This window comes from Eptesicus fuscus, chromosome 4 (assembly GCF_027574615.1).
Source record: "Eptesicus fuscus isolate TK198812 chromosome 4, DD_ASM_mEF_20220401, whole genome shotgun sequence".
NCBI classification, from domain to species: domain Eukaryota; kingdom Metazoa; phylum Chordata; class Mammalia; order Chiroptera; family Vespertilionidae; genus Eptesicus; species Eptesicus fuscus.
In genome coordinates, this window is record NC_072476.1 from 75613441 (window position 1) to 75636344 (window position 22904).

General features: G+C 45.4%; 1 protein-coding gene across 1 annotated transcript in view; it reads right to left on the reverse strand.

Annotated features, from left to right (window-relative positions):
* The window catches only part of MAP1B (microtubule associated protein 1B), a 91706-nt gene that overhangs the window by 17566 nt on the left and 51236 nt on the right, over nt 1–22904 (reverse strand). The window contains exons 3-4 of the mRNA XM_008161911.3: nt 7405–7487; nt 4624–4764 (exon numbers count right to left, since the gene is read on the reverse strand). Coding sequence (XP_008160133.2) covers nt 4624–4764; nt 7405–7487 — 224 coding nt within the window. The remainder of the gene's footprint in view (nt 1–4623; nt 4765–7404; nt 7488–22904) is intronic.

Sequence of the window (22904 nt, forward strand, 5' to 3'; positions counted from 1 at the left end):
TCAATCAACGTCCACTCAATTGTGGAATGAGAGCATCAATGAGGATCCAACTAGCGAGCAGTGGCAAGGGAACTTGTGATGAGGTCTTAGATTAGGAAACTGAGGCTTCTAAGAGATTGGAAATCATCATCAAAGTAAATGGTAGCTATTATAGCACAATATACGAAAAAGTCCTGAATTGGAGGAAACACACCTTCTATCTCTCTGTATCATAGTTATCTATGTTTCCCCAACGTATCATCAGATTCAACAGATGTTTGTTGAACTGCACTGAACTTCATCAATTCAATACGTGCTGTCTTCCTGGAGTGGACACTTGAGAAGTGACATGAGCCTGCTCATACTTCTCAAGCACACTGATTGCTACCCTCCCCTGGTTCTTACAAAGATGGATGAGAGACATGACTGGAAGAAATATTGCTCGGGGCAAAGATGGTCTTTTTGTCAATTTCTTTTTCTAATTAAATGCAGGCATACTGGAAAAGGAAGGAAGATAGAGGAAATAAATTACTTTAGTGCAGATAATATTAATGAAATATGATTTGAATTTCTAAGCCATGGCCTCCTAACTACATTTCCTTTTTGATTAGGTTACTTGCTTGGCTAATGAGGAAATACAGTGGACTGCGTAACTCTGCAAGACATTTAACAGGATTTCTGAACAGTGTGGTAGCAAAATCAGGTGGATTTGTACCAAGCTATATATACAGTGCTGCTTAGTGTTAACCTGGGAAGAGGTCTATGGTGGGCTGCCTCAGGGCTCAGTTATGTCCTGTTGAGTATTGACTTGGATAAAAATGAAGACATGATTATCAAATCTGTGATGGCATGAGAATGAGAGGCATGGCAAAATGTGGGATGGCAGAGTTAAGACATTTACAAAAGCTCTGGACGTTAGGATGATGATGGCAAAGTCAACTGTGACAGGATGGTGTTCTAAAGGGATAAATGTGAGGTCCAATAAACCAGCTGGCTAAAGTGCAGGATTTGGAGATGTGGCTTAACAAGAATATCCATAGAAAAGACTCAGGCATTTTATTTGACAGTCAAATGGATTTATCATAAAGCTACAGAAGCTTAAACTTCAAGGCCCCTCGCTGGCATGGGCACCTCCAAAAGCCCTGTACTTAATTGTATATTAATAATTTTGTTTTCTTTTTCTTAAAAGGAGCCCCCAAATTATGTAATTACAGAGCTCCTCAAAGCCTGCATCCTCTCCCCATTGATATTTAATTGTGGATGGTAACAGTCAAAAATCACTTTTAGACTTACTTAATAGAAGACTGTATTGAAAACTATAGTCATCGGCTCTCACAACACACCTGGTCAATGACCCTTGGAGTATGGTGTCCAGTGTGAGTCATGGCATTTTAGAGAAACTAGACCATAAACAAACAAGCAAACAATTTGATTTTAGAGAAACTAGACCATAAACAAACAAGCAAACAATTTGAAAGAGGTCACCTTGCTGGCTCCTTCTTGGCCTTAACCTCTCTTCTAATACATTGCTCCTTCTAAATTACTTCATCTACTTTTTCATATGCTGATGGCTACCAAATTAACATATCCAGCCCAACTCCTAGTTCTCTGAGCTCTGGACTCATGTATCCAACTTGGTGTCTGATAACACCAAGGCACTAAAGCATGACCAAGACTGAACTCCTGCATTTTCCCCATACCCACTCCATCTCCCCTTCCTACCAATGAAACAAGTTTGAAGGACAGTAACCAGGGAATACAGGAAATCTTTAATAGCTTGGTTTATGTAGAACAGTGGGTGGAACCGAAAATGATTAATCTGGAAGAAAAAAAATTAGCATTGTTAGTGAAGAGTGTCTAAGACAGTGTCAGGTGGAACAGGGATCACAGTTCTTCCTTGAAGATACAAGGAGACAAATAAGGAAAAACTTTCTAACAGAGAAGCTAAAAAATGTCCCCAGGAGATGGTGATTTCACCATTCTTGGATTTCAGGGAGTGGTAAGGTTAGCCAGATGACTGTTTTAAGTCTAAATTCTGGTTTGGAAGTTGACCTCCAATGACTAAGACTCCCAAAATCTGAAGCTCAAAATGCACTGATAATTCTATTTTTAAGTCTTTTTTTTTTTAAACTATTCTCACCCAAAAATGTATTATTTTTGTTTTTCCAAAACTGTGTTTCTGATTTCTCTGGAGTGATGAGTAGGTATCAAGGACTGGATAAAAGGGGGGGAGAACTGGACCTTTAAGGTCCCTTTGTTAGTGAGTCATTCTATACTCAAGCCCTTGTTCCAGTGCAACTACAGGCAATCATAGCTCTAACAGGCTGGTAACCATTGGTCCTGTCCAGTGATTTTCAACCCACTGTAGCAGCCTTTCTTCAAAGTCTACAATGTCAAAGGAATAAAGGCTGAGTTGCTCTGGTTGTGGCAAGAGGGAAAGAGTGAATTCTACCCAATATTCTCCCCTCTCTTGTCTTCTCCCACCAGCCCTGACACCATTGATCTAGTCTGTTAGGGAGAACTCCAAAGACCCTTTTGTGTTGCCTATAACTTTCTCCAAAATAATTGGGTGGTGTTATGGGGCAAGCAGAAGAGACTATGGCAGAGTCTCTGGCCTAAAGCTCACCTGGCTAAGTATAATAAAGGTGTATGCCCTTCAGAGCCCATCCCAGTGATTTCAAACCCTGGGAATCTGCCCTTCCACAGAACTCACATTCTTCATTTAAGGCTGGTTCTTTTTCTTTGGTAATTAGGGGTAAATTCTAATATGTGCAGAGCCTATTGTGCTAAAATTCTACTTTGTGGGCTAATAAAAAAAACAAACACGATTTAAGCAGCAATTTCATAACACTATGCCTTATTTAAAGAGAGAGAGGGCTATTATTTGGGGTCAGATGGATGAATTATGATACCTCCTTATTTAAGATTTGGGCAATGACAAACCCTTTTCTTTACATTCCTCCTTTGTTCGATTTTACAGCAAAGTCAAACCAATGATGTGGGATAGAAGCCAGCCACCAGAAACTAATTGCAGAACTGCACAGGCATGCAGGGGAGGCGCCCAGGCATATAAATGAGCTGAGGGTCAGGCTAAACTCAGGCCAGTGCACCACCCACCCGGGCTATTAGGCCACAGGGCAATTTCCAGGCCTCTACAGCTCTCTCCCTTCCCCGGGGCAAGGTGCTGATAATGTGTGCAACCTCTGACCTACCAGACAAATGCCCTCAGATATAATATGCGCTGGAGAATTCAATCTTGCAAAAGATTCTGACTTTAAAGCGATCACGCATCCGTTTTGGGGTGGCAGGTAGAGTGAGAATTGTAGTTCTAGACTGGAATTTCAGTGCAATGGACAAAAGCCTTTCCACTGTGTGGGTGCAAAAGATATGCCTTAGAGGGAGACAGATCACAGCCTCTGGAGAAAGACAGGGCCCTGTGACCCCTTCTCGCTGTGAGGAGCCAGGACTGCCTGCCTCCGGATCCAGATGACAACGCTAAGTAAAACGTTCCTTTTCATTTTGTTATCCCTCCTCTCCCCGTGGGTAGGGAGTGAAACATAGTTCTGTCATCTGCCCAGTCTTTTTATAGAAGCCTCCAGGTGAGCCAAATGAAGCTGGGCAGTTTATTTACAGCTCTGGCCAGTGATGAAAAGTACACAGAGACCTCTCTGTGAAGCGCAGCCTAAGGAAGATTAAATGCAGAAAGACAGATGGCCCTACACGACACCCAGGAGGCCGAGAGGCCGCCATCTCAGGAAGATGGTTTTAAATAGATGTGGTAACTCCTCCTGTCAGCACACCCCTCAACCCTCCAAGTGGAAATCTGCTATCAGCTGCCGGACAGGCCCCAACCTGCTGCGGTGACAACCCTGAATGTGTCTGTAACGACTATAAACAAATAAACAGAATGAAAGAGGCACATTCCTTTGGAAAGAGAAGTTGCCCAGCCAGGATAAATTCTCCAGCAGACATAACCAAATCAAAATCTTCACTTGGATGTTCCCAAATCCCACTATCATCATCTAGTTTTCAACACCTCTCATGTATCATCCTTGAATAAGATACACCCATCAGAAATATGAAAGACCCAGCTTCAGTCCAGCTTCTTCAACCCTCTTTTTCTTGGAGCATAAATGTGAACCATGAACCTGCCCCATTTCCCTACTTGTAGCCCTTTCTTGAACCCTCTCTTTTGGGGGCTGTTCAAACAGCCCAAACATTGGGAAAAGTAAAAGAAATCAGAAATAATTAGATCAGGGAAAGGAAGTTCAAGCACTGAAAGAGATCAGGAGTGGTTAAATCCTACCAAAAGTCCAAAGGATTTTTGGAATATTCTTTCAGAAAACAGGAAACCTGGGTTTTCCTTTGGGCCCTCATTTCAAATGTTTCCATCTTTTTTGCCATCCGTAAAATGTTGACTGTTCCAACACCCCTCCATCTGACTCTTGGGCCATAAGAATGCTTCCGATTAATTATAGATGAGTGCTCTAAATTCTTTTGGTGATGAGTCACGGTGCGGCTTATTTCAAAGGAGGTGTGACATTCCCTCCCCTTCTTCTTCTAGGGGGCTTTCAAAGAGCAGCCTGAGGCTACAACAGTAACAAAGCAATTATAAAGCTTAGATACTCCCAGACAGGAGCCCACCTCTTGATCGGTGAAAATTTCTATGAAGTTCTGGAAGGAGAAAGAGCCGGACTGGAGAATGAGCTCTCCAGTATTTTCAAAGCACTGCCCCGTCAGCACGAGCAGCTTGTGTCGAGCAGCGTCAGTGATCATCAAGCGCACCTGAAACAAAGCACAGGCAACAGGAGTCACAGCAGCTCCCACGTCCCACCTCAGGACAGGGCTAGCCCTGGGAATGCTCGAAGTTTATTACCAACAAAAACCATTCATTCCCTGGTTATTCATTTCCCCCCTGGGGTGTTGGACAGAGCCAATGACTGTGGTCATCAGATCGCCCATGAACGCGATTTTCCAAGTTTGGCTCCAACCAAGACAGTAGCGGTGGTTGACCTTCTCTCCCTAGTTTCCTTGTCTCTTTCAAAGCAGCCTCCATAGCTGGTGATCATTTGTTCCACAGCTGTGTCTGCTAGCAGCTCGTGGTCTGAGCCTTATGACTATCTCACAGGCTGAGTCACCAAGTACAGTCCAGGTCCCACCACTGCTGCCTCAGGAAACAGGTTTCCAACTAGGGTCCCAAGTCAGCCCCTCCCATGCAGGATCCCCTTCCTTCCAAGCCACACACCAAACACACAGCTCCAAATGCAGCCTACAGTGGGATCAGCCAGGTACCTAGCCTGGAACATAAACAAAAGACTGCCCCTGAATGGGACCTTTTAAATAAGACTGTAAATGGTTTGCACTAAAGAACTCTGTGAACTTGAGGTAGCAGGTCGTCAGCCGATCCTTTAGCAGAAATGCTGCCCTGAGCCCCAAGGTAATCATTCTATGCCAATTCCGCTCAGGGGGTGAGGGGGGCGGGCAGGGACACAAAGATAAACAGGCCACGAGGATCCATTTCCCCCCAAAAAAACCCAGTCTAATCAAGGAAACGCACATATACTGAATTATTCCAGCCCCATCTGTTCCACAAGCAAGCCTGAATTCCTTAAAGAAATTCTCTATTTTTTCCCTTTTCCATGTCTCACAGATGTCTGGCTGGGTATACAGCTTTTTTCAAATTGTATTTCACTTCCTGATTCTGTTAGTCAGAGAGAGAGAGATAGCCCATCACTTGCCTCAACTTTGTACCTTAATGGATTGTCAGAAAGGTCCAAGAGGACCTGCTAATCTGAAGCAGGAGGAAGTGGGATCAAAACAGGCTACATAATGCCCAGCCGGTGTGGCTCAGTGTTTGAACGTCGACTTATGAACTAGAAGGTCAGGATTCGATTCCTGCTCAGGGCACATGCCCAGATTTCGGGCTCGATCCCCAAGAGGCAGCCAATCAATGATTCTCCCTCATCATTGATGTTTGTATCTCTCCCTTTCCCTTCCTCTCTAAAATAAACAAAAAATATATTTGGGGAAAAAAAAAAAAAAGGCTTCATAATGATAGCCCAAAAGGGGAAGCAACCCAAACCCATAACTAATCAACGGACAAACAAAATGTGGTATATCCATACAATGGAATAGTATTCAGCCATAAAAAGAAATAAAGTACTGATATATGCTACAATGTGGATGAATCTTGAAAACATTATGCTAAATGAAATAAGCCAGGCACAAAGGGCCACATATTGTATGATTCCCATTACCCAAAAAATTTAGAATAGGTAAACCCATAGAGGCAAAAAGTAGGTGAAATAGTTGCTAGCAGTTGGGGGGAATGGGGAGTAACTGCTAATGTGTTCAGGATTTTTGGGGGGTGATATCCTGAAATTAATGGGGATGGTTGCACAACTTTATGAACATACTAAAACCCACCAAATTACACACTTTCAAAACATGAACTTTATGGTATGTGAGTGGTATGGATGTAAAATATCTCGATTTAAAAAAAAAGAAAAAAGGCTATAATCACAGAGATGCTCAAAGCATCTTCAGGTAATGCAGTCCCTCCCCTTCCCCAGGGCCTATAGTTACTTCAATGTCCAAGAAGCAACTCAATAAAGGAAACAGTAAGTGAAGATATACCCACTCCTCTGGCCTAGGTCCCCAGAGATTCTTGGCTTCAGCCAAGTTCTTATCGTCTAGTGGGCTCTGAAATAACCCGTTACTCTCTCTGGCAAAAATTTCATATGTGGAAACAGAAATATTATTAATCAGAATAGCCAGTTCATATTTCAGTTGTTATGTGCCATGCTGTGTTCTAAGTGCTTCACATTTCTAAGCACCACATTAAATATGAAAATTAAATGTAAGCACTGTATAATCTCCATTTCACAGAGGTGGCCATGGAGGCAAGAGACAGTAAATACCCTTCCCAAGGCCACCAGCGAATGAGTGGAAGAACCCAGGCAATCGGCACCACGGGCCACGCTCCTGACCGCCACGCTCCCCTGACTCTCAACAGTGATAAGGGATTGAGCAGGAGAGATCTGAAGGGGCTCGCATCTGAGATGCCATTCTTCTTCAAATTTGGGTCCTGGATGTCCCAGCCTGAGGGCTTGCCATCTATGTCCCCTGCTGCACCCTAGCAGAGTCCGTCCCAGCAGCACACCCTCCATGTACACACAAGATTTCTACCCACTAGCCTCAATGAAATATTCCAGTTCCAGAACGTTCTTCCACTTTGTCCTTATTGGGAAGGGCAGTCTGGAGTGGTGTTGACACAGAGAACCAGCCACTGACTGGACCCAGCATCCTGGACCAAGAACTTTTCTCTCCCATCTCCCTCTCTGCCACCTGCCCCAGTGCCTCCTGTCAGCTGGGTCCTGTAGCTGTGTGAGGCCCTGCCCAGACCCCGCAGAGCTGAATGCCCACCTCAGTGCTGACTGCTTCATCTGAAGGGTTGATCAGGACCACTGTTTCTAACACGTCACTTCGGTGATGAAGGATCTTTTGTCCTGCAGGCACAAAAACACAGACAAAAGAGGAGACCTTTAGCTTTTCCGGATTAAAACCGCCCCGCCTGCTTCTGGGGCAGCTGAAGCATTTCTGCTTCTGACAAGGCACTGCAGCAGGATTCTCCACGTCGTCTGGGGAAACACAATCGGTGTTACTAAACAGGAGTGTGCAGGCCCCCGCACGTTCCTCCAGGAACGGGGTCTGTGTGGTCTGGGGCTCCTCAGGCTCTCATCACCCCCTCGTTTTCAAGGTTGATCGCCAGGCTGCCTGTGGGTTAATGGCAATTTTCATCTGAGACAGGGGTGGATGCCAGGAAAACTCAACGGGGCTCTTGACATTTCCTTTCTCATGGTAATTGGGGATGTTTCTGCGTATCAGCCTTTCTTCTGGTGAGAACGGTGCTGAGATTAATTAGGAGCCTTATTGTGAAATGAGTGACATCCAGAAACCCCGGCTAACAATTAGCCCAACAAGCAGAATGGCTGTCTGAGGCAGGCTTACAGTCTGTTGGGGTATTCATTCATTAATTCTCTTGCTCATAGAAAAGTGGAGAAACTGTGAGCAAATGAAAAGTGGAGAACAACCCTCCTGCTGGACAGGGAACAACACAGCAAGGTGCTGTGGGAAGGAAGAAGCCTGTTGAAGGGGGGCTGGAATTCTGCAGTGTTTGTGGCTCCACACCCCTGACTTCCCACACCTTAGAGGTTTTAGGGTGTCCTGTGGCTAAAACCAGCCGAAGTGGACTGAGGCCTATGGATGACCTACAAAGGCTCCCCCTCCTTGGACAATGAGATGAAAGTGATCAGGCGACGTGTGGCCAGAGTGGGTGATATATGCTCTGCCAATCGATGAGGGACAAAGAAAGACACGTGAGAGGGAGACACACGGTTGGGAGGGGAGACAAGAACATGTGTGCGGACTGAAGTACAACGAAACTTGGATAAATGGGAGGGAATGGAATAGAATCTCAGGGAGAGAGATACCAAAGGAGAGATATACAAGAAGAGAGAATGACCAAAAAGCAACTGTTTTCCAGGAAAATTATTGGTGTTTCTTCAAAAAGCTAAAATTAGAACTACTATATGACCCAGGTATTCCACTCCTAGGTGAATTAAAAGTGGGGGTTTGAACAGATACTACTTGTGTGCCAATGTTCATGGCGGCATTATTCACAATAGCCAAAAGGCGGAGACAACCAAATGTCCATCCATGGTTGAAACAACATATGGTATACCCAACCAAAGGAATATTACTCAGCCACGAAAAGGAATGAAGTTCTGATACAAACAACAAGGATGAACCCTTAAAATACTATGCCAAATGAAGCCAGACACTGAGGGACAAATACTGTATAATGTCATTTATATGTAATGTCTAAATTCATAGAGTCAGAGAGCAAATTAGAAGTTATCAGAGGCTGGGAGAGAGGGACTGGGGAGTTACTGCCTAATGAGTACAGAGTTTCTGTTTGAGGTGATGAAAAAATTTTGGAAATAGAGGTGATGGTTACACAACATTGTGAATGTAATTAATGCCACTAAATTGTACATTTAAAGATGATTAAAATGACAAACTTTATGTTTTCTGTATATTTTACCAGAACTTAAAAAATTAATAATGTAATAATGCCAAGACCTATTAAATAGTACACTTTAAATGGGTGAGTTGTATGGCATGCGAATCTTAATAAAGAGGTTACAGGAAAAGAAGCAGACCAGGATACACAGCTTAGTCAGGGCTTTTCCCCTCCATCTCATCAGGGACTAGCACTACTATGGAAACAGCGGCATGATGAAATACCACCACCGCATCATCAAGCCTGTTCCTTCCATTGTCTTCTCTTTCCTAACTGTAACATTTCCCAGTAGACCCCACAGCAGACATGGAAGAAGCCCAAACTAAACATTAATGATGTCAGGCACTGTTCTAAGCACTGCACATGTACCAACTCACTTAATCCCCAGAAGAGCTCAAGAATCGAGGTGCCATGTCCCCTTTTACTATAAGGACAATGAAGTCTACAGAAGACAATTAACTAGCCCAAAGTCACACAACTAGTAAGTGGTCGGAGCCAGGACCCGAACAAGGCACAGGCATTAAATGCCAAGGAAGAGCTAGGGAAAATCCAGAGGAATAAAATCAGAAATGTGCTTAAAGAAGCAAGAAGCATCAGGAGAAGAATATTAGCAAAAGTAATAAAAATAAATAAAAAAAGGTGGCAGGACACCCACATAAAAGAGGGTAAATTTAAGAGAAGGTGTGTGATCCTTTACTCCCAATGCCTGAAAATACAGAAACCCCAAAACAGAACAATGTCACACAATTTGAGCAGGCGAAGGACTGAGCCTCAAGAAAAATAATTCAACTCAGATATAGGCAAGAACGTTCATTTAGGAATGCCAGAGTCTATAATTTGCTGGACGTCGCTTTTTGGCTTGGTTGCTTTTGCTTTTGACAACCATATGCATTTAAAGCTCACGCAAAAGAATATCCAATCGAATAAGCAAATGATAAAATGACAACCAGCGAAACACAGCAAACGGTCTCCTTTCTAAGTCCTTCCATCCGTGGCCTCCGTGAAACAAAGACTTCAGGGGCTTCAAAGGCACTAAGTTGAGACAAAATTAAGCAAAAGCTTAAAGCCCAGAAGAAATGAAAGGTCGTTTCCTTAATCAAACTTTGGACCTGTTTTCAGACAGCATAATGCCACAGTGTGACTGTAGCCATTGCTGTAGGATGCTGTAAGAACCCACAAACGCAGACGTGGCTCCTTCCCCGAGATGGTAAAGGAATCAGAGCCCCCTTCTTTCCTAAGTGATCTCCACGCTGCCCCAACTGCTAACAGCATCCTTCCAGATGCACATCTAAGCAACAACCCAGCCTGCCCGAGCCTCGGCCCACCCGGCATGCCCTTCCTCGGACACTCCCTGGCAGGGGACTTCTTACCATCCACACGAAGTTCCTTCCCTCTGTGGCTTCATCACTTCCAAACAAAACAAATGCCATGTGACAGTGGCTGTGACCTCTACTCCTTCCAAGTCAATTTTCAGACCTGTTTGCGCAGGATTTCAACGGAGGATGCTCTTTCTGTCCATCTTTGGAAACACTGACACAGACGCGCACCAAAATACCATGGCTGCTCCTTCAACAAAAGCCTTTTTATAGGATTGAATTTGAATGAAGGAGGGGATTTAGAGAGAGAGAGAGAGACAAGCTTCAAGCTCTTGTCACAGCCCGACTGTTGGCCAGATTCTTCTCCCAACGACGTAACCAGGGGCCGGGCCTTCCTGGCATCCGGCAAGCCCAGGGCCTGCCGGAGGGGCCGGGGCGCTGTGCCCCCATCCCCGCGTCCCCATGGGATGCCAGCTCCTCTGGCAGCAGGCTGCTCTGAGCTCTGGCTGCCTGGACGCTTACAAAGTTGCATATTTGGGGAATGTTTCACACTGGGAAGCGGGCCAGGCATTCTGAAGAGAGGCCGCCTGCCACCCCCGCCTGAAAAGGTCTCATTCAATTGCTTCAAAGAATAAGTTCCCAGGAAAGAAAGACAAGCCGGTTGCAGCGGCTCCCTCCACCATTACCATTATAGATCGCTCTCTCCACCATTACCATTATAGATCGCTCTCTCCACCATTACCATTATAGATCGCTCTCTCCACCATTACCATTATAGATTGCATGCTACAGAAACAGCTCACGGGGGAACCACTAGGCAGCCCGATGAATAGGTAACTCCCCTCAGCACTGGTCTGAGGGAGGCACAAGCAGGGGTTTGAGATGGAATGCCTGTCGTCATTGCTTTGATAAGACAGGCTTTGAGGGCCCCCACAAACGCCGTGTAATTGTGAAGGCTCCATCCCAGGGGGGATGGGGAGATTGTTATGTGACACAGAAAAATGGGTCTGCTCCACCTTAGAAACAACAGAGGATGGTCGGGGACCCCTGAGACAGCAGGGTCCTTGGAGACAATGAGACTTTTGTCGATATACTGGAAAAGGCCATGCTTGAAACTCCATAAGCCTGTATTTTTCAGTTATTGCTGGGACTTTTTTCCTTTCTGAACATTGAATCTGTCTTTTAAGGTTGGGCTGTTCTAGTGGTTTATGTTTTACTATATTCAGGTGACTCTGAAATCTCTTAAAACGGAATGTTATTTTCTAGGTATATAATTTTTAGGATGCTTATGGGGTCTCTTCAGAGTTTAATATGCATTTAATCTAGTCTCCCTCTCTCCCGCTCCCTCCCTCCTGGTTTATGAAGATACTGACCACGGCTGGATTCAAAGTCACCCAGTCCTGAGGCACAGCCATAACCAAACCTCCGTAAACTTGGCACCTTCTCTCTTACACAGCTGACCCTTCTCCCCCACACCCATCAGCCCAGAACGCAGTGACTGAAGAGGCTGTAACATCTCTGTCGGGGGCCACAGCAACACCCAAAACTGTCAGCCCAGTTAGGCAGCTGCTGAATGAAACAGCCTGGCCCAACGGAGAGCATGCTGGGCCAAGCGCTGCAGCTGCGCTGAGAAAGGGGGAAAGCCCTTGACGAAAATAATAGCTAGTAATGCTAAATAAAGCCTTTTAAACTGTCTTCAAGTGAACGATAACTCTGCATGTCTTAAGGGTAAATATTTAATTTCTATTCCCAGAAGTTTATTTCTATAACTCCCTTTGCCTGCAAAATGAATATATTGCAACATAATCCGGAAATAGGAATTTAAGAAAAAAGAAAGCCTTTGATAGGTGTTCAGGATGGAAGGGAGAAGACGAGGGGGATCCCGAGTCACTCATGTGGATGGAGGTGACCAGAACTGAGTCGTGGCTGGGCCTCCAGCAGAAGGGCCCTCAGGCCCACTTATCTCTGCCCCCGACTCCGCCAGCTCCCGCCGCTGCCCCATCCTCACCCACCGCCCTTGCCCAGGTGGAACCAGAGTGGATTCTTTTTGGAAAAGGCATCTGACATTGTGACTCAGCATTAGAAAAGCTTCCAGTGTAAAGAAGCAGAAATCTTCGGGTTAAAGAAGTTTGTAGAGTTAGAAAGGGAAATGTGTGGGGTAATGAAGGACTAGGATTATTTAGCTAAAAGTTGGTAGACCAAGAAAAGGTCAGAAGCACAAAATGCGCTGACATTAAAGTCTGTCGTCATTGGGAGGGAGGGAAGGAGAGAGAGAGAGGGAGAGAGGTAGGGAGGGAGGGAGGGAGGGAGGGAGGGAAGGAGGGAGGGAAAATGAGAGCAGTGAGAGTTCTTCAACTCTGCCTCTTCACCAAAGTGGATGTGCAAAGAGGAAACATCTCACCTCCAATCCCACATGCAATAAACACTCCCCAAGCTAAAATTCAGATAAATGGGTGAAAGCAAGAAATGACAAGTCCTCAGTGCTGGAACTAAACATTAATTACTAGCAACTCTCCCAGCAGCTTTTCATAACAGTCTCTTGTTTGTAATAACACCAGGCCTCCTTTCCGCAGGAATCCACATAATAATGTCAAGCAAGTGTGCTAAGAGGTGGGGCAAGTATGAAGAGAAAGGGTGCTGGTGTGGGGGGAGAGTCACCCGCATCAGCAGTTTCGTAGTGAAGCTCTCTCCTTCAGGAGCCCTCACAGATGCCCTCTCCATCCCTCACAACCAAGGCCAGGCCCAGAGCAGGCCCTGGCCCAGCCCCCGCCTCAGGACGAGGTCTCCCAGGCTCCCGGAGGACAGGAGCAAGTCAGGAAGCCTCGCAAACAGCACCAAGGCCTGTTCCCCAGAACCTGCATGGTCTCCCTGCCTCCTTCTATCCCACCTCATCATTTCTAAGCAAGAAAAACAGAGAGAGACCGACGGGGGTGGGGGCGGCGGGGAGGGGCGTGAGCATGGCTTTGGGAGACCACAATCAGCAGGTCTTTCCCAGGTGCCCAGGGTGAGGGCTCAGAGGAGGGACCAGGTGGAGGGCTGAGGAGCCTGGCCTCACAGAAGCCTCCCCGTGTTCCCTGGCACAAGAAATCACTCCAGACCTGGGGGAGGAATGACCACGAGGCAGGACTAGACAACTTAGCCCCTGGCGTCTCCGAGAAAACACCGGTGCTGGGAGACTTGGTATCTCCTGGTTACACAGGTCCCCAAAGACCAGGTGGCGGCAGAGAACACGAAAGTCAGCTGTTACCCGAGACTGTACAGATCCCCCCACCAGGGAGGTAAAACTCCTGGCTGGAGGGAGTTTGATTTCCCACGCCCCTACACCCCCACACATCAACGTCAACTTGTTTCCTGTCACATCTGTCTGTTCTTGCAGCTCTAAGCCTGAGGCTGGGAAAAGGGTCCTTCCTAAGCTGTCCCAGAGGCAGCAGGGGACATGGGTAGAAAGACCACAGAAACATGCTGGTTTTCAGGTCACACACACGTTGGAGCACCTTCCATGTGCCTTACTATCCTACCTGGATCAAAATTATAGCTAGGAGCCAGGTGAATGCATGGCGGTGTTTAGTAAGGGCTCCTCATTCTCTGAACACCAGGGAGCCCATTGTTAAGAAGACAGCAGGAAACCCTTTCCCGTATAGAGAGCATTTTATCCTTGGATGGCACCTCATGTAAACCTCCTCACATTCCTGTGAAGTGGTGGGGACAAGTATTATCATCCCCTCTTCACGAACCAAAGTTCTAGTGACTTGCTCAAGGCCTCACAGGCTGAGAGAGCGGAACGTGGCCAGGCATGACCAAGGCTAAGACACTATTCTTTTCTCCATCTTTTCCTGATTAAAACAAGGGTTTTCAAGGTGTGAGGCCAAGATTCCCCTTTGTAAGAGGTAAACATGCAGCCGGGTCAGCCACTGGTCAGCCAACGCTGCGGAATCGCGGCCCACTCAAGGGCACGCTGGCCTCCCACACGCACCCTGAGGCCAGTTCTCTCTTTGTTTCGGCTGAACAATCAGAGCCCAGTTCTCTCCCACTTTCCCCCTGAGATTCCTGGAAATGGCGTTTCTTTTCTGTTGGAAATAAATTTTGTTGTTTCTGCATTTGTTTCATCTCTGATGTATGTCCCTGCGTGTCACGTAGCTCTCCAAATGTTCAGTGCTTGTTTTTTCAAGAGAATAAGAACTGGAATTCCATTATAACAAGATCAGGAGACTTTGTAAAAATAATAATAATAAATAAATAAATAAATAAAAAAAGCAACAAAAAAAACTTTTTTACTGTGATAAGTTGATCATTGCTTGGGAATTAGACTTTTTTCTTTTTTTTTTTTTTTAATCTTAGATGTCTTTTTGTTACAGAGAATTTAGTTGCTATGGAATTTGCACCTACCCCTATTTTTCTCTATATTTCCTGGAGTTAACTAGTTTTTCTTTTTGTTGTCATTGGTTAGATTTTTCACGTGTCTGCTAGTCCTTCCACCCATCCTTCCCGTGGTTTCTCTGCCATCTTCTGATTTATATTCCTCTGTCTTGTAGATGCCCAGAAAAGCAAACAACTAAATACCCCAGACTTCCAAGGTTCTCTCCTTGTCCTGAACGTGTTCACTACAGGCAGAGACAAACCGAGCCTTCACGTGACAGGCAGGGCAGCCTTGCTCCTGGTGGCACATGGAGGCTCGTTTTGCACTTCACATCCCCTCCTGGTCCAACTGCTCACCCCAGGAGAACTTGTGGGGGGTGTGATGCCAGGTGACAATAGGTCTGATTCTTTCCACAGGGTTCTCATCGCACCCTCTTTCTAAATCCTCTCTTCAGGGTTTTTCTCCTGCCTAATTTATTCTCCTATGTTCTCCCCGCACCCCCCCCCCACCCCCCTTTTAAAGTCCTCAAGGCAGAAGAATGAGAACTCAGGCCTACAAGGGTTAGCGTGGAAGAGAGTGGAAAAAAGAAGTTTCAGAGAATGTTTTAATCTCACTGGTCTTCTCCTGCCTTTCTAAGTGATGCTGTATTTCTGTTTGTTAAGATGATGTGAATTATTTACAAAGGCCACAGTTTCCTGGAGTTGACTTCAGGCAAATTAGTGCTACCTTCATAAACCAGTATTGGAGATTAAAACATGAATGGGATGCTCTCCCTATCTTGGGGAAAAGATAGTTTAATGGGGAGACCTAAGAGTTTTGACAGTGTCTAATTTGGGAAATGCAAGTCAGAAGTAGTGTTTGATACACAGTGAGCGCTCAGTCAATATTTGATAAAGGAATCTACACTAATAAAAGAGTAAGATGCAAATTGACCATACCTTTGTGATGCCCACCAGCCAATCAGGAGTAAGTATGCAAATTAATCCAACAAAGATGGCGGGTTAATTTGCATATGCAGGTGCCGAGTGGCTGGGGGCGGGGCGGGACACTTGTATCGTTGAATGTGTTCCGCACCGCCCCCGGCCGCTCCAGGCCTCTGGGCAGTGTGGGAAAGCGAAAAGGCGGCTCCAGCCTGAGCGAAGGCGGTGCTGGCAGCCAGGGAAAGGAAGGCCCATTCTTGCATGAATCTTCATGCATTGGGCCTCTAGTGAATAATAAAAATGGCTAAAATATATTGAATACCTGCCCTGGGTCAGGCCCTGGCCTATGTTCTTGATGTGCGGTTATCGCATTTAATTTGCATATTAAGCCCATAAGGAGAGCACCAGTCCCATCCTACAGGTGAGGAAAATGAGGCATAAGGCAGTTAGGCAACTGCCCAAGAAAGTACATAGTGAAGCTAGGATGGAAACCCAGGTGGTCAGTGCCCAGAGCCCAGGCTCTTAGTTAATACGCCATTTTAAAAGGGAGGATGGTGGACAGATGAGAATGAGTTTGGTTTGGGGCACGTTGAGTTTGAGGTCCCTGTGGAAGATTCAGGTGGCTCTGCCCAGTAGGCAGGCAGAAGTGTGGGTCCGCTGCTGGGCAGGAGGTTGGGCCAGAGGCACAGCTCTGGGAGGCATCAGCGTCTTTTCAGTGATACTCTAGGTCTAGGAGAACACAGAAAGAGCCTTTTCCTGAGAACAGTCTTGGGAAACACCATTATGTAAAGGATGGGCAGCCCTGGCCAGTGTGTGGCTCAGTTGGTTGGGCATTGTTCTGTGCCCCGAAAGGTCTCTGATTCAATTCCTGGTCAGCTCATGGCACATGCCTGGGTTTTGGGCTCGATCCCCAGTAGGGGGCATACAGGAAGCAGCCAATCGATGTTTCACTCTCACACCAATGTTTCTCACTCTCCTTCTCCCTTCCTCTCTCTGTAAAAATCAACTAAAAACATTAAAAAAATAAATAAAAGATGGGCAAAAGCAGGGAAAAGCCCATGAAGGTGATGGAGAAAAGCATGAGAAAAAAAATGGTGCCACGCCTTCTTTGCTCACCTTCACCCGCAGCCCCAGGTGACCTAGAACCTCAGTCCTGTCCTGATTTGCAAACTTAACCCACCTCCGCATACAGGAGAGTGGAGGCAGAATATGCCAAAGACATTATCTAATCCAATAATAACTCTTATCTGCTTTTCAAGTTCAACTCAAAACATACTCACTTTGACCTACATGTCTACTGCTCTGATACAGTGCTTAGCCTGTGGGCCTGGCTTTATTTCCTGTCTGGGAGACATCTGCCTGGTGGAAGAAAATGAGTGTAGGCTGGCAGTTCTCAGAACATAATATATGACCAATGTCACCCAATAAATAAAGTAAAAGAACATAATATGCCCCACAATCACCTGAGTTGCTCACTGAAAGTGCGGATAAAGGAATGGTCACCCTCAGAAGGTCTGTCTGATTCAGGAGGCTGGGGTGGGGCCTGAGGCTGCATGTCTGCAATCTCTCGGTGATATCGATGGTTCTGGTGCCTTCTTTGAGAAGCCAGACAGGGTAGATGATGCATACGCTACTGATCGATAACAACATAGTAAGTCACCTTATTTAAAATCATCCTCACGTTGTTTTTATGTGATGCTATCCTAGTGTCCGAACATACAGCTAGAATTATTTCCCTTGGGAACAATGTGGTCATTAAGGGCTCAAACAACTTTTCCCGGTAAGTATCGATTCCCTAATTATTTGACAGCTTTATCTGACATTTAATTTGCCATCGAACTCCAGCCATTGATCAAATCCAGACAAACGGTTGACCTTTCTTTCTTGTCTGTTAATGTTCAGAACCAAATCATCACACTACTCACCCTCAAAGCCAGCTGCCTTTAAAACAAAAGTCAAGTTAATCCCTTGGGTACTGGCTATTGAAAAGGAAACAGGAAAAGAAAAATACAAACAGCTGACATAACAAATATCATACCTAATGTCTAATAATTACCAGCCCTTGGAAGCCCTTAGCCCTTGGCCAGAGAAAAAATGTCATGAGTTGGTTTTTCCCCAGTAAAGTCCCGAGGGGGCAATGCAACCCAACAGTGGCCGCGCCAGGCTAGGGCATCGCCACCAGCTGGGTGAGCTGCCAGGAAGGGACTTCCTAGGGTCGAGATCCTGCCCCGGGAGGAGGAGGCTCAAGGGACCTGAGGTCTGGTCTTAGCTGAAGTGGAGCCTCACCGCCGCCATCTGTACCAAGTAATGGGAGGGCGGAAGGATACTGGGGTCCTGTGTTGCGGCCGCTATGAGTAAGTCTGGTCATTATCTTTAAAGTATTTGGCATAAAGCCTTAGCCCAGCCCAAAGGAGCTGTGATTTTTTTCATTTTAGTTTGTTTGTTTATTTACTACCTCATTCCGCAGGGGGAGGGGGAGATGGCTCATTCGCACATGCTGATGAAATGAGCACGTGCATATTTCCACTTTCCTCACTGTGCCCGTGTTGTCCGGTCACGGCTGGCTGCTTGGGCTGCCCAGAAAGTACACGCAGTCCTCACGGACCTGGGGCTCCCTCCGCTAGTGCTACAGGGCCAATCAACCCACATGCGGGCCCAGGCCCGGCTCCTCGTTATGTCCCTGTTCTTTGCTCTCAGTTGTGTGTATTGTCTGTTGACCCAGAGAGAAGTTCCACTTACAGCCTTCCACCTACAGGCTTGCAGGTGTTGATGGTTTTGCGAAATAGGACAAACGAAAATATGGACATCCCATAGCTACACCCCAACACCCATTCAGTTTCTAAGTGGGATTTAAGTAGACTGAAATTCAGCTTATAGAAGTGAGTAAATCAGGAATCTACTTTCAGGATCTGAAAAAATATATGCCTGTGTCATACATAAGTAAAAGAAAACACTGTTTAGCTCTTTTTATGTGATTAGGACAAAAAAAAAAAAAAGGTCCAAAAGTGTTAGGAATTGTTTCTGTTTGTGTTTTTTTCCCCACAAGTACATTTAATTCTGCCTCTGGTCATTTGGCCCCTCTTATGATTCCTCAAAGAATTAAAACAGGGCATTTATTAGGAAGGTTTCACTTTGATTTTATATTCAACTACAAGGTCTTCACAAGGTCACCATCAATGGCGTGCCACAGCACATCCCCGTACGATACTTGATCTTTTCCGGGAGCCTGTGGGTGAATGACTACATCTGCAGAGTTAGGAAAATTTGATGTAGGAAACAAGGGATAAGTACAGAGCCACATAATTAGCTAATGTTTACTTAACAAGCAGAGATATGTTTCTGACAGATTCAATCAACTCTGACTAAGGGGCATTTTCAAGACATTGAGAGATGTGTTCTGAACCATCAGATGTAACTCTCCTGAGAACAAAGGTCCAAAACCTATGATGCAGAAGTGATTCAGGCAAGCAGGCAAGTAAATTCTGCCCTCCTCTATCTTCATCTGAGAAAGATTGAACTTTCGATTTAGAATGAGTTTAGAGAGGAAGGCTCTAACTAGAAATTCCGGGAAAATCTGCTCTTGCAAATATCTGCAGATTTTCATTTCCATGAGAATAGATTCTCATAAGAAAATCAGCATGCATAATACCATGTTCTACATTCTTCTCGTGCATTATTCTCTATTGGTTATTCTTTATGTATTTAGACACTTGGGATACATGCAATTATCCATACGTATGTTAAGCGAAGTTCTTACGATGCTTTATTCTTTGCTCTCTCACAAATAAAATAATGTGTTTTGTCCTAGTAAAAATGCTGACAGGTAAGGAAGGTGGCTCTGGAGAATGGACTAAATCAGGTTCCACCGATGAAGTTCTGGAGTATGACTGAAAGAAAGAACATTTGATTCTGCTCCAGAAAGCAACACTGAATGCGTTCCCATTTATTTTGGAGTAGATAGAGGCTGTCACTGGAGAAGCTAGAAAGGGGAGGCAGCACACTAAGGCTGTAGAGGGCAGTCCCAATTCCCTTTAAACTCAGATATCAGGAAAATGCATGGATTCAAAATTAAAGGTTGGAGAGGCAAGAGTGAAGTTGTCCTGAGCCCTGGTTGGCTCAGGGTATCGGAGAAACAGCAAAAGTTGGACAGGGATGGGAGTCAAAGAGAGGTGAGCAATGTTTGACCTGGCATCTGAGGTCCAGTGGTCCAACAAGAGAAGAATCTAACCTTGTTCCCGATTGCCAGCCCTTCAAGGACAAAAGGACCCCCAAATTCTGGATCAGGTTTGAAGCTTAAATTTATGTCCTTTTTCCCCCCTCACAATTCTTAAATGATATAAGCTAATGCTTTAATGTGTTTTTTTCTATTGTTCTGGAAAATATCTGCATTGCCTTCCTATCAGATCCAATCAAATCCATTATGAAATTTCCTAAACTTTTCATGTCTATAAAATTGCTTTCAAGAATAAATTACATCTTTTTTTAATTATAACAAAATTAAGGGTTATCAAGGTAAAGATAAGAAGTCCACTTAGCAATACTTCCACCCTTGGGATTTTGATGTCAAAATTGAAAATATATTTCTCTCCCCTGGCCCATTTTTTTTCAATATAAAATGTGCACTTAGATAAGCTTTATTAGAAAAACCATTATTTTAATATGTTAGTCTGTTTTTATTTGATTTAAAGAATAACAGTTGTGCAAGGGTAGCAAAAGGAACACTAGAGTTATATGATTTGACAGGTAGAAAAACATTCTGAGTGAGTCTTTCCTACTAATGGATGATTATGTTAAGTGGAGCCAATTCTGTGCCCTCCTCAGTTTGCATCTGAGTCTTTTTTTTTTTTTTTCACCCAAGGATATGTTGAGAGAGAGAGATAGAGAGAGAGAGAGAGAGAGAGAGATCGGTTGCCTCCAGTATGCGCCCTGACTGGGGATTGAACCGGCAACCTAGATATGTGCAGTGACCAGGAATCGAACCCGCATGGGATGATTCTCCAACCAACTGAGCCCCCTGGCCAGGGCTGCGTCTGAGTCTTATGGTGTCTTGTCCAGAAAAGTAGAGAAAAAACCAGCTCACACTTTCTTATTAATATTTACTGGAAGTTCTAGTAATTATCCTGGGATTTCGTTTGCTAACTTTTTATTCTTTCCAGAGGTGAAATTTTGCTTCTAGTTTAAAAAAAATCCAACCAATCACTTTCAGACTATGTATGGGACAGACGCTGGATCACAGGAGACCACAGCCTCTGCTCACTTCTTTCCCATGGGCCCGCGTGGAAGAGAGGTGCTGGGTTAGCAGAGTGCTAAGCCATTATGTAAATTCAGGTCCTGTGTTTCCCTTTGTTCCTCCTCCTTTTTTCTTTCTTTTTTCTTTTTTGTAATGTCTACATTTTGGCATTTCTGCATGGCCTCTTTGGTTTCAGAGCTTTACAATCGAGCATTTCCCGTTGGAAGAAAAAAAAAAGGAAATATAGCAATTAGCATACATTACGTAGCTGCACCAAACCAGTGTACTCGCAAACAAGTCTTTGTGACAGGCAAGTCGGCCCCGTTTTGTCTGGTTTCCTGGCCGGCCTCGTCCTGCTCACAGACTTCAATTGCCAACTAGCGATGCCGCCCCTTCCCTTCCTCTGCTTCTGCTTTCCCAGCCCCTGCCAGCTTGACTGGCTCGAAGTATTTAATGAGTTTTTAATTCAGTTTTGGCCCTGGAACCCAGCCAGCTACTGCTGCCCGGGGCTCGCATTTCCCTTACACATTATCAGAGGACAGCCGTAAAAGACAAGTGCTGTCACTATTGGACTTTTCCCGGGAGGATTCGCTTGGCCTCAGGTGATCACAAGGTCTTGCTGACCGCAGACAGTGGAGGAGCGGAAGGCAGTCCCCGCAGAGCCGCAGGGACAACGGGGGAGGCACCTCTGGGTGCTCGGAAGCAATTTCTAGGGAGCGAACGCCGCTCTGTAACCGCTGGGCCTCCGTCCAGCGGGAGAGAGAGAACCAGACCGCACTGAATGCTCTTTGGACCAAAACTGCATGCATGCTTACCCCCAGGTGCCCTCCATATAACAAGACCCTGGCATGCTCTGCACCGCGATCCCCATGGCCGATTGTCTCCTCCCAGGCACTGGAGAGGGGTGGATGCTGCCCTCATCTCCCGGGACTCGCATGTGGATCATGAAGCGGTGGTGCTCCTGGTAAGGAGGCTCTATAGAAGCCACAGAAGCTATTACTCTGGAAGAAGGTGTTAGGAAAACTCTCCGAGCCTTAAAGGGCTGGGACATAGCTCATAAATTACGCACTGTTCCCCACATTAGCCAAACCATAGCCAAGATGTTTCAGTCTATCCACACAGTCTTTCTGGGTCTGTGCATATGCTGTTCCCTCTGCCTAGAACACCTGTCCCCATTTATTTACTTGGCTGCTTCCTATTGATACTTCAGGTCTTGGTGCGACACATCACCTCTGGGGAGTTTTCCCAGAATGCCCTGTGCCCAGAGCAGCTGGCACTCACTGCTGCAGTCGCAAACACCACACTGAGCTGCTGCACGTGGCCAGCACGGAGGCCTCTGATGTCAGAAATCAGGTTTCAGGAGGGAAGCTGTTGCTTCCTTACATATGGATGTTTGGCATTTATTTATTATTCATCAGTAGTGGAGATGGCTGGCAAAGTCTCCCTAGTTGAAATTGTAGTTCCAGGTTTTGAGAAGCGCACAGTCATATTGATTGAATAATGGATGCAGAATGGTTGAAAGGAGGGTTTGCAAATGCGGCAGACAGGAATAGGAACTGATTTAGGTTAAAAGTTAACGTCAGATATTTTAAAATAGCAGCATAAATGTATCCCACACAAGCTATGATTCTACCTATTCATAAAAATAGGCACCTGATTCAATCTAGTCATTAAATAAATGACTGTATTTTACTTAAAAACATGGGTTTTAAATACAATCAACCGATAATTTAAGGCACTTTAGAGCCAAGGCACATTTCCAAAGACTGCTGCACAGGGTTGGTTACCTCATGAGGTAGTGAGGCCCCCCGCTGTGGAGGTGGACATGAAACCAGGAGCTGGTGGCACCTGTCAGCAGTTCTAGAATGGTGGTTTCTGGTTCTGGCTGAGCATCAAAAGCACTGGGTATTTGTTAAAACTATACACTGAGTGGCCAGATTATTATGATCTCTGAACGCAGTGTATATCCTATATAATAAAAGGCTAATATGCAAATTGTCCCTCAACCAGGAGTTCG